Source organism: Hippoglossus hippoglossus, chromosome 23 (genome assembly GCF_009819705.1).
Source record: "Hippoglossus hippoglossus isolate fHipHip1 chromosome 23, fHipHip1.pri, whole genome shotgun sequence".
Lineage (NCBI taxonomy): Eukaryota > Metazoa > Chordata > Actinopteri > Pleuronectiformes > Pleuronectidae > Hippoglossus > Hippoglossus hippoglossus.
In genome coordinates, this window is record NC_047173.1 from 9,797,060 (window position 1) to 9,809,975 (window position 12,916).

At 43.2% G+C, this 12,916-nt stretch overlaps 1 protein-coding gene across 5 annotated transcripts in view; it reads left to right on the plus strand.

Annotated features, from left to right (window-relative positions):
• Window positions 1-12,916, plus strand: part of grm8a (glutamate receptor, metabotropic 8a) — a 217,486-nt gene that overhangs the window by 82,810 nt on the left and 121,760 nt on the right. For 4 of the 5 annotated variants that reach the window (XM_034578406.1, XM_034578404.1, XM_034578408.1 and 1 more), the window contains exon 3: window positions 6,515-6,731. In XM_034578406.1, the coding sequence (XP_034434297.1) occupies window positions 6,515-6,731 (217 nt within the window). Of the gene's footprint in view, window positions 1-6,509; window positions 6,732-12,916 lie in introns of all 5 variants that reach the window. The other variant, XM_034578407.1, reaches the window with a different exon arrangement.

Sequence of the window (12,916 nt, forward strand, 5' to 3'; positions counted from 1 at the left end):
TCTGCCGTCTTTTCTCATGCCCTGTCTGTTCTGTTGTTTCTCTTCCCTCTTCACTCTCTCTCTCTCTCTCTCTCTCTCTCTCTCTCTCTCTCTCTCTCTCTCAAAGGGGCTCCCTCTTTACTTCCTTTCGCTCTCATGCCTTACTTTCATCTCGTCTACCTGTTTTTGTTTGCTTGTCAACAAACGGATTATTCTTTTCTGAACTCCCTGTGATGTGGGGAAGAGACGCGGGCTAAAACCAACACAGTAAAGAGAATATCACTGTTGTTTAGCGGCAATTAGAGGAGCATCTCTGATCCTGAAAGAGCAACAGTGATCTGAGATAGTTGATACTTTCTCTTTTTTGTAGCTGTGCTATTTTTACTTTCCTTTGGCTTTTTCTACCAAATGCAACATAATGTTGGAAGTACAGATCATTTTCAATTTTTTGAATGAAGTTTAAATGTAAGTACTAAGTTTACACCTTCCGTGAATTTGCTGGGGGGGGGTTGTTGTCTGCGTGAGTCTGTTTAAATTATTTAAATAAAGCCGTCACTCTGTCTTCCACTTCATCACATTTTCCACACGTGACAACGTCATTATGTATTGTTATGTGGGGTGAAAAATGTGGTAGCAACAGTCCTATAAGCCGCGGGATTTCACCGACGTTGCCACGGTAGTTCGTTGTTACATAATCATTCTGAAATCGTTCTTAAATACAAACAACGATGGTTAGAACAGTAATTTTTTTGCAGCTATTTGTTATTTTGTTCATATTTTTGAATTTAGCAATCTTTTGGATCAACATTTTCTGTGTGCTTATTTTGCTTAATTTGGTAAAAACATAAGATTAAATATTTTCAAAATTTAAAATACAATTTGAATACTTTTATCACTGATTATGAGGTATTGACTTTTATAACCTTTTAGCTAAGGTTGTACAGGGTTTAGCTGTATGAAGCATTTGATGATACTCCAAGAAATGTAAAAATACTATTCACATGATACAAGGTCATTTTGTGGAAAAGTGGCTGCCATGATATGATTTCTGACTTGTAACTTTGAAATGAAGTCATTCCGGTTTACAATTCCCAGTCTGTGCAGTACTGATGACAAGTTTCTGTGGTAGTTGGATCAAAGCGGCAAAATGGGAGTAAATCTGGAACAAGAAAGATGGGCAGACAGACTCGGAGGCTGGGGGCCAAAGCGTGAAAGAGGAAAAGAGAGACAGATGGCTCCGGAACGAGATGAGGTGGTTAGACAGAGCGAGACACACCCAACCGTCGGTCCCAACAGTCTCCATCCTGTTAAATTAACTCGCCGAGGTCCCACTGTGCCAGTCCTCTCCTCATTTGACACAGACCCTGGCTGGCTGCTGGAGGGTTGAGTCAAATTTTGAGCAAGTAAACAACTCTCCGGGCTGTCTCCAAACCCAGGGCTCCAGACGGACAGATCGATATACAGTATGTGCTCCTTCCCTCTCGTCTCAGGGTCCATGCTCTGGTGGCTCGATGAAAATTGTTCCCGCTCGGTCTTGCAAAAACCCCCAAAAAGATTTGTTATTGTGGCTACAAAGCGACTTCACATTAGGATTTTGACGGCTTTCCTCTGTGTACAGTTCTTCTAAATATATACTTTATCTCTTTAAAAAAAAAAACGCATTTAATACTTGTACAAGTGTTTTTGTACACTTCAGCATATGTTTAATTACTTTGATCCCTATCATGGATCATGTCCAGCCACTGTGCACTTTAGTGTGTGTGTGTGTGTGTGTGTGTGTGTGTGTGTGTGTCAGTCCTGCAACGTATCCAATCCTCCCTCTCACTGTTGTGTATTTGCAGTGGGGTTAATTAGCTTCTGATCACTGCCATCTATCAACCTAATGCTCAGATTCTGGCCCCAACAGCTCCATTCCTGCCACACACACATATATATAACTGTGTTTGTGTGTACTCATGCTGTTCACACACACATTTTAATATATATTAGTTATTTACACATAATGGGCCTCTGAGATAAGCTCAAATCCGCTTTGTTTCAAAGGCCGTATATAAGGACATATGACAAGAGGAGAGCAACAATATATATTTTATAGCTCAACAGTTAATTATATTAGTTATAGATTTATTTGTTGATTAAACATTTTATTGATCGATTAGTTTCTTTTGTCCAAAAAGCCAAACAGTAATACTCAGAGATACCACTTTGCCGTTTACTCCCTTATATGACCAAGAAAAGCAGAAAAGCTGATAATTTTTGCGTATTATTATTTAAATGAACATTGCGGATTTGATCTTTGTAAGGGAATAATTTATTTAACTTATTTCTTCTGCCTCAGATACATATGATTTTGCCTCAACCTTTTAAAAAGGTTGATATTAGATACATCTGCAGCTCCATTTCTTTGTGCTCTTCAAAGTTCCTCTCTAAGAAGGAGTTAAACTCGATGGACTGGATTTCCTCGACTTTTGGTCCCCAGCTGGAGAGTCACACACATAAAAGCCACTGGGCTGGATCATTAGATCTTGGTCCAAATCCTACTGTTAGTTATCTGTTCAGCTCCCCGGTGGGATTCAGTGTGATCTATAGTGTGGGATGAAACTGTTCCCCACTATCACCAGAGTCATTAAGGAATGGAGGGGGGGGGGTTCCGCCCTGACTGTCTTTAAAGTGGCAGGCAGTGGAGGCTATTGGTTTATATAAGCCTCACTCCCCCAGAGTTCACTTAGGAAACACAGGTGAGGAATCTAAGTGGCTATAAGGGGTATTCTTAAGTTTCAGTCAAGAATATGTGTAAAAAAAAACGAGGTATCATCAGCCTACTGGTGTGTATTGATTGTTGTCATGGAAGGAAAACAAATTAGTTTGTGCTCTTTCAATAGTATTTGCTTGGAGGGGGAAAACACTTCAATTAAGAATGCATCTGTTGTTCTCATAGCCGATGGAGATGTATTCAGTTTGCATTGTAATCAATTCTGACTAGAAGCAAGATTTAATATCATTGCAAGATTGGTCAATTGGTCATTCGAAGGCAGGCGCACGAGGGTTAGTGGAGAGTCACCGGGAATAAGAGCCGGTTCTCGAGTTGGGCGTGGCCTGAGAATCCTCAACTGTCCCCTTTGGATGTGAAGGAGCAGCGTTTCCTAGATATCTGAACTCCTCACCTCTAGTTCTAAGACTGAGCCCAGCCCCCCTTTGGAGAAACACTCATTTTGGCTGCTTGTATCACAGAGCTTGTTCTTTCCATCACTACCCAGAGCTCATGATCATAGATGAGGCTTGGTTGTGTATATATTTGAAAAAATCAATGCACAATTTCATTGTATGTAGATTTGCAGACTTTCACCCAATAGCTGTTGATACATTTTACAACCATTGATGTCAACCTGTGTGTGTTGCTGCAGGAAACATCTGTGAGAATGAGGAAGTCATCCTAGTCCTAATTGAAACAGCACACAGCCATACGCGCACACAATTTTTTTTTTCATCTCACACTCTTTCATTCTACCCTTCTTTCCCGCTCTCTCTCTCTCCCTCTCACATACACATATTCATTAGAGCAAATGGAATTAAGGGGATTGGAGGCATAATCTTCTTCCCCAGCGATGTGGGGGGGAACCGAGATGTTAATTCCCCGCCTCTAACTGCAGCTCCAGCTCTACTCGCTGCGGAAGAGGTTGGATTCGCTCGCAAACTCAAAGGCCGTGAATGATTTACGCCGCTGAAATGTCACCTGCCGTCAGACATGTCGAAGTCTCTGTGAAGACGCACGCGTGTCTGGGGAATCTGTGGTTTTGTGACCAGAGAAATGTCTTTTAGAAATTCAAAAGCAGGCGTGGCTGTGGACGGCACTATTGGATGTCGCTGAATGTGTTTGTAGTTCTCTTGTGTTTCTCCCTCTGCTTTTCGTCCCCTTGCTCAGTAATGATACAGGAAATGTGACAGGAGGACGACTGTGCGCTGAACACACGTGTGTATTTGTGTCTGGATTTGTCTCAGTTTCCCAGTTTGCAGCTGCGGAGTGAAATAACAAAAGATCAAAGTGCCGGGTTTACCCAGGTTACAGGGTTACTTCCACATTGCTGTCGTAAACAGACCAATATCTCATATTGCTGCAGCCGTGCATTCGTTTCCCTTTGAAATGGATATTCGCGTATTGAAATGCACATCGAGAGCAAAGGCACAAGTGAAACGGCGCAGTCACACACACACACAACTTAAATACACTTCCATATGCACATATATACAACTCAACACATGCACACAAGTTGTTTCACAGAGTGTTTGATTTCTTTTTTTGTCTCTCTCCACATCCTCTATGAATTATACATACACCCCCTGGAGTCTGTGACAGTTTTCAGTTATATTCCCCCGACAGAGGAGACCGTCCCCAAGTGTCCCAAACATACACTCGCACCAGGTTCACTGAGATGAATGAAGTTATTTCACAATAAGGAAGAAAACTACATAGTTTTGTCCCAAACTTAAAAATCCACCCATTATCTTTCTTACTAATCCTTGTTTAAAAGCTATATTTTTGTCATTCTGCCTTTATTATAAGTGTGAAATGGGGAGAGAGAATGGTAGAAAGCCGCGCAGCAAAGGGCCGGGTCGGAAACAAATCTGCAGGCAACCTGGGGAGCACTGAGAGGTGGGGTACGCCCTGTACAGGTTGCCAGACCATAACAGAGCCAAAATACACCGAATTCTTCAATTTGTATGTTTTGGGACTGTGGGAGGAAGACAGAGCACCCAGAGAAAACCCCCACAGACTCATGGATGACATGCAAACTCCATAAATAAATAATCCTGAACATTCTGTCTGTAAGGTGAAAGATAAGTTAAATGAACAGTTGACTTAAAGGAGTGCATTGATCGCCGTTGCGGAGGTAAAACTTTATAAAGATATTATTGCTCATTTTGATACATTTCGTTTTTGCCAGGGCTGCCCTGAATTTTGGGGCTTAGAAGATTTATTAAGGCTTTCCGATGAATATTAACAAGATGAAGCTGTTGGATTACTACTTAACATATAGTCTACAGCGAATAACACAAAAAATCTCAAAGATTTGATTTGGATGTCGATCATCATGGCAAAACTTCAATACATTTTTTTGAGAAAAAGCTCCCGAGACAAAGATGCTCTGTCTTGAGATTCTATTTTTCACCCACTCACCACGACGCTTCAGCACCACCAAAGATGAGCCATTTAAGAAATCCTGCCAGACTCGGCATAGGTCCCTGACCTTTTAAAATGGCAAAGACAAGTGTGGATGTGGGGCGGTGGGGACCTCAGCTGACGCTCAGACAGAAGGAAGACAGTGAGTGATGGGCTTTAGAGACATTCAAGTCACACATACACACACACACACACTGTCCGTCTGATATCCCCTCATACAGCACCCGCAGAATTTGCTGTGCTCAGCAATTGCAGGCGTTTGTATTTACTTTGTGTGTGTGAAGACGGACAGCGGACACGCCTTATGTTTGGTTTAGTTTGGCAGCTGAGTCTTGCATCAACTGAATACTAGTAAGTTGCGTGTCCGATAAGATGTCTGTCGTCCATTTGTGTGTGGGTCTTAGCTCGCTGTCCCTCTCTGTCAGGGGAAAAATCAATCTGCCTGTCAGCCATATAACACCTTCGGCCTGTAACGCCGCCTATCACCTGTAATACCTGTGTGTGTGTGTTTGTGTTTGTGCCCTCTGTCAAATCCCCGGTCTCTCCATCCCTCCATCTGCCTGCTGTGCCTTTTGTCAGTCTGTCCCTCCCGTCTCGTCCCTGCCGTCTCTTTTGTGTCTTGTCTTCCTACATCACATCTTCCCGTCTCCTGCCCCTCGATATGTCGGCCGTGACATCGGCGTTGAAGGATGAATCGCACTTTGCATCACCATCATTTACCTTTTTCCGTTGCCTCCCTGGCTCTCTGTCAACCCCACATTCAGTTGTCCAATTATTCACCGCTGTTGTTTCTCTCCACCTGCACGTACCTACTTCTTTCACCGATCCAACAAACTGTCTACAGTTGAATTTCAACTTCCCCGCACATCCTAGAGAATTTTTAATCACGGATCCCACGGGGGAGTGAGATGCATTTATATATGCGAACGCTCCAGTGAAAAAATGCATGATGAGTGTAATATAGATGAAAGGATTATCGCAGCGTGACGCACCTATTTTTACTTTGTTATTTTTTACCTCTGGTAGCTGAAGAAATTGATTGTGGTGATGAATAGGAAATGAAGGGATTAGTTTAGAAAAACAGACCATCCTGCCATCTTACACATTTTGATATGTAGAATGAAAAAGTAAGGAGCTGAGGGGCAACCTCAGCACCCATATGAAAAAGAACTGAATATTGAGGTGATGCTGGCGCCTGCTTCCTTCTCTTCTCGCTGCACTTGGTTGCACTTCCTCCTCTTCCCTTTCTTGATTAGGGAAAACTCTACCTTTACCTAGGCTGCCGTCGTTTGTGCTGCATTTTACAATATGTCTTTCCTCAATATTCTCTTTGTTCCTCCCCTTTTTCTTGTCCAGATCCCCCAGGTCAGCTACGCCTCCACAGCTCCGGAACTGAGCGACAACACCCGTTATGACTTCTTCTCCCGCGTGGTGCCACCGGACTCCTACCAGGCCCAGGCCATGATGGACATCGTCACGGCGATGGAGTGGAACTACGTGTCCACGCTCGCCTCAGAGGGCAACTACGGCGAGAGCGGCGTGGAGGCCTTCATACAGATCTCCAGAGAAACAGGTAGGAACTTTGTGTCCCTCAGCAGCTCATCGGCGAGGTGAGAGCGATGTGAACTGGCCGAAACTGTTGTGATTGATGGATGTTGGGTGGTTTGCTCCTGATAGGGAGACCAGTGGTTTTAAGTATGGTTCAGGGACTCTCAGGGGTCCACGGCGTGGCCACTCAGAAGTCCTCAGTAAAAACAGGAGCACTATTGTGAGTATGATGTTGACTTGATTTACTTGCTTGCATTTGATGAATAATGTAGATACAGGATTTTGACTTTTTGTCATCTACAAATCGTTCCCTATCTCAGGCGTTCTGCGAAAACCATCAGTCAACAGCTTAACAGACATGCATTGGTTGTTTTGTACTCTGTCGTGTGTATTTTGAGAAGAACTATAGTGAACATGGCTTGGAGGCTTTTAGCAGTTCCTCACTTAAAAGTTGTTGAAGCAAACTTTACGACTGTCTTCTTCTTTCCTCTGTCTGCCACACTTTCAGAAAAGATTCGCTGTCACTGTTCAAGAATTCGAAGCCTGCGCTACCGAGAAAAAATCTGTAAGGAGGCGAGAATAGCATCGGATAAAATAACTATGATGTGATGTTACTTTGGAATATGATCCATGATCAGGGGCTTTTGCCTGTAATTTCAGAGCTGAAGCAAGAACAAGAGTGGAAAACTGTTTAAACCTCAGGGGGGAGTCTGACTTCTGGTAAATTGCAGGCTGGAGATTATAGAGCTGTGAGTGAGCTGAGACAAAGTGTTATCAGCTCTTATAAAAAGGTTAGTGAATAGAAAGGTTAATGTCAACATATTGCAATGTCAACGGTTCATGTGCAATCCATTCACTGTACATATTTCTTCCTGTCGTTACACTGTATATACTAGTTTAATTACATTCATATTTTTCTATAATTTTCCATATTTTTTTGTATTGCATGTTACTTGCTGATGTCTTTTGAGTCTTGCTGCTATAATACTGCAAATTTCTCAATCATGGGACTTATAGAGGATTATCTTATCTTAACATATTTTCTTGCCGTGTGTATCATACATGACTGCAAAGCAACATGACTGCTCCTCAAAAGTGAAGCCAAAGTGTCTAAATCTCCCCCTGGTGGCTGGCTCCAGTGTAGGTCATAAACCCGGCCTCCTCCATGTTAGCAGATGGGACTTGGACCAAACCAAAAAGTCACAAGTAAACATCAAATATATTTTTCTTAAATGTGGTCTCTGTAGTCACGTTTGGTTTTGATTACTTATTTGATGCTCTCAAACCGAGGCGAAAACATCATGATTGACAGCTGAGACTGAATTGTGATGGGTATTGAATTGGATTGATGTACACTGGTGGCAACTTGATACGGTTATTTCTTGTTAGAAGGAAGCAGTGGAGACGCATCATCCATCTTTACATACGGATACAGATGCACTTATTGGTGACAAATTGAAGTAGACACAGTGTTGAGCCACCACGAGTCTCCACCACAGCTGTAAAGCACTGAGGCATAGATTCTGCAACTCTACTGGAGGGATATAAAACAAATTTTCCCAGAATACATTCCCTCATTTGTTGTTTTGATGATGATGCAGAGCACCTTCTTCTTCTGCTATTTTAAATAGCACTTCTGAAACTGCTGAACTTACTCAGCTGATAACAGCTGTGGGTGGAAAACTTTTCATATGACACAGCAGGAAATTTGAACACAGCTCTGATGCAGCTGGAAGCCACCGTTTGAAATAGGCCTGCATCTGAAAGAACGAGCCGGAGAGACACCAAACTAAGCTGCAAGATTAAAGTGGAGTAACCTGGGAAAATTGAAAATATGACTTAACATGCTGGGACAAAATCTGTAAAGGACATGAAATATGACTTTCTGCATGAAAGCATCTGACTTTGCTCATTTATACAGATGTGTCCTCTACTTACCCCCTGGTTATGAATGGACAAACAATGGCTAATACGCTGATGTCAAGACAACAACACAAATGGTAAATGTTCAACAATCATTGCATTATTAGGACGCGTGGCAGCGGGAGCAAAAAGTAATAAATCACGCTCGAATAAATGAAAGTGACAGAAAAACAGCAGTGGAGAGAAAACACTGAGCGAAGGATCACTCGTCTGTTTTGATGTGAGACTTATAAGCGTGGTCCCTGTGGTCCTGGGAGTGGCAAGTGTGGGTGAACGCAGCCTCAAATCAGTTTATGGAATCCTCCAAGTGATGTTGACAAATAAAAATGCTGTCAGTTTTCCCTGTTTATGCCTCTAATGTTTGTTGAAAACGCATCACGCCGGACAAATATTTACAGACTAACAGACATGTAAAGAATCCATTTAAGAGCGGATCAGACGAGAGCTATTTTTACCGCTTTGGGTCGATGCTTTACTCTCGTCTTCTTTCCCCCCCCCCCCCCCCCCCCCCCCCCCCCCCTGCATTGTTTGTGTGTTGATGCAGAGATGACAGCTCTTTGTAGGTCTGTGCCGCCGTCCGTTCGTCCGTCTCGGTCTCTGTGCGTGTCAGGAGCCAGCTCACCCGGGGCCGTGTGCTGCGACCGTCCGCACATAGATGTTAACTGCGGCTTCAGATCAGTGTGTGCGTGCCACTGTGAAAGGGTAAAGCCGTCCTCAGCAATGTGTGTGTGTGGTGTTCTGGGACTCGGCAGATCGGCTACTGTGTGTGTGTGTGTGTGTGTGTTTGGGACGGCTACATGCTGTGACAGCAGTCAGTTGTTTACTCTGTCGCTCTGCAGATGTGAGCAGAAGCAAGAAGATGAAGGGATGAGAGAGTGATGATAAAGGCTGGTCAAAACGAGGGCTGAGCCATGGTGAGACGTGTGTGTGTGTGTGTGTGTGTGTGTGTGTGGGAGAAAGAGCCAGGGGAAGACACAGAAGAATGGGACAAGGTAGCAGGGACAGCGACAGAATAATGATAGGGGCCCTAATAAAGATTCACATCACTACCTACCACTGCAACACACACCTACACACACTTACTGTACGTATGCATGCTCCCACCACACACACAGATGTGGACATACATGTATGTATACTGCCACACTTTTGTGTGCATTTTGGACACACACGGACATGCAGGGAGCCACAGGGAATTGTTCCGTGATTGCAGTGTAATGACTGCAGCTTACAAGGCGCTCTGCATACTGATAACCGAACATCCATATTAATTGGTGTGTAATCGTTCGCTGATGATTCTTGACAGTGTGTGTGTGTGCGCAGACTCCGAGTGTGAGCGTGCATATTAATCAAAAAGTTCCCCACAATAGGTGCTGGATCCTTGTTAGCACGAGTCAGGGGGGATACGAGGAGCATGAGTGGCTACTTACAGAGCAGGTTTAATTCTGCCCAGTCATGCCTCCCTGTGCATTTTCTTGTTTAATACACTGACAATGTTAAATATTTACTCCTCCTGTTCGACCCGCGAAACCGAATATGTCCCACTTTCCGTTTGTTGGCCGCTCCACAGATGCTGTGCGACTCCACTCCCAGGAGGAGTTGTGTAGGAAATTCTGCAAAACTAATTTTTCAGCCAAGTCCGCGCGGTAGTCAGCAAAATGTTTTTTGGTTTTGAAAAGGACCTGCTTCAGGGACAACTTTAAATAACTTTAGATTTGAGGCTGCAGCAATGGATGGAGGGAAACTCCAGATGCTGCTGTTGGAGACACTAACCTCCACATTATTGCTGCACTAAATAATCAGCACACTACTTTCTAGGGATGTTGCTTTTTTTTTCCGAAAAATCAATTTCTAACAGGTTTTACATGGCCACAACTGGATCAGGAGACAAACTACTGCAGAGGGTCTGGTGCTGTTCGGCTGTTTATTTAAACTGGTCGTTACAGTTCAGCTGTTGCTCTGAGGAAAAATGGAAATGTTGCTTCTTAGGCTCAAAACGTGATTCCCGAAGCATCTTGATCACCACCTGGTGGCCGGCTGCACTATGGGTCATTAACCCTGCCTCCTCCATGTTAATGGATGGGACATGGACCATACAGAAAAGTCAGAATACATGGTTTCTTTCATTTCAGGTATTGCTTTCATCAGACTGATTTGTGTTCTAAGTGTATTATTCACGTATGTTTGGTTTGAATTAGTTTTTCAATGATTGACAACTGTGACTGGCTCACGATTGGTCGAGTGCATGTATGGGCGGGACCTTGCCTTATCTTTGGAGTCACGTCGTCCTCGAACCTTTAGCATGGCAGTAGAGTGTTTGTCTTCTTTACACGTCTAGATGACAAATAGTTGTTCTTTCTGTGTAATTATAATGATACTATTTCAACAAATAGCAGGTCATTCAGGATTTACTTAAAATATTTTTCGGCATAAGTTACACAAGAGTAGCTGTAATGTGAAATCCCTCCCAACCACCTCTGCAATACTGCACTAGAATACAAGTTTTAATATAAACTTAACAAAAATGTATCTACAGTTGAAGTGATCTAGTTTCACTAACATTGCAGCTTTACCAGAGTTTTTGCTCCAAAAGCCTCTTTATCCTGCATAATAAACAGACTAGTGCTAAAACATTTTTGCAGTTTGCTCAGCCATGCCCTGAGCCTGAAATACATTCGCCATGACTTTTCCAGTGTGTGTTGTCACCCCAAGCAACGGCTTTCCAGTCATGCAGAACCAGAAGCAGACACAGCTCAGTGAGCATGGGCCAAACGTGTTTACTCATCATTAGTAAATGTTCACAGTCCGGGTCCATGGCGAACATCATTTTTGCTTTTTGCTTTTGCACACAATAGGGTTAACGTAGCCCAGCGATCAAAGGTTAATAAACAAATAATGCAAAGGTCAACTTATGGAGGGGACATTTGTCAGGGAGTGACTTCAAAGAGCAAACATGAAGGCAGCGCTCCATTTCTGTTGGTCAAATATCCATCATGTCGTATTTTACATCAAAGACACGAGCAGAAATGAGAAATCTCCTTTTTTCCAAACGACCCATTGATTCCACGAGAAGACGTTTTTACGATTTCCCGTTTCCCCCCCCCCCACAGTGGAGCCCGAGATCAACAGCAGACCACCGTGTCTTGACCTGGCCATGTTTCATCCTATTGTTGAGTTAATGGAAGTTTAACCAGGCAGGTGCTCGAAGGGCGGCCTCCCTTTGTACACCGCCGCCCCGCTGTTGACGCACGCTGTGGTAATGGCAGCATACTGTGGCGAATCTTGTCTACATCCTCCTATGTTGAGTGGCGTTTCAGAGCGTATGGATCGCTGTGCCGTTAAAAACCAGAGGTGGCTGTGAACTTACGGAAGACATGTTTTTAAATCAAGTCACGGCCCCCTTCTCTCCTTCCAGTACCCTTCCTCTCTTCCCAGTGGAACCCATCTGGGATTAAACACACTGCAGACAGAGAGAGGATGTGCGTGTGTGCAGGTCTGAAAGGGAATTCATGTCAATGAGAGAGAGACCATGGCTGAATCTGTGTGACTGCAGCGGCTCAGAGCAGCCACCTCGTCCCTGACACCGGCCGCTCTACACAAGCTCTGGAAGGCGGTAATGAAGAAGGGAGGAGAACGAGCAGGAGAAAAGAGAAAAAAGGGGCCAGAGAGAAAATAATTAAACGGTTATCTCCAGATTCATTTAATTAGTTCCCTGGCTCTAAACTAATCTTCCGCCTTTTTGCTTAGCTTTCCCTCTTTAGTTGGCTTTCAGTCCACTCTCGCCCTCCACAATGGAGGCAGCTCGTGTCATTATTCAAGTCTTGTTACTGACTTACGTTGTTTTTATTCAATGAAGTGGAATTACAGTTTAATTGAAATGCATTGTGATGCAAATTACATGTATTTTTATTCATGAGGAGCAAGTAAGTAACTCTTCGACACAGCTGGAGAACAATGCTTACTATATAATGATCTCAGGAAATGAATTTAATTATACCACATAACGACTTATGTTAGGAATATATGAAATGATACTTAAATAACTTATTCAGCACAAAATAATTTGTGCTGAATAAAAAGAGTGTTTTATATTAAGGGTTGGACAAAATGTCGATTCTGCAATATATCGTCACCCTGACTCATGAGATATGATTATAGATATGTTAGCACCAAATATCGATATTTAGTTATATACAGTTTGGTCTTTTCCCAGTTTATGGTTATTTTACCTTGGAATGACGTCTCATATGGACTTTGACAAGTGACTGTGTGTGAGGTTAAAACTTA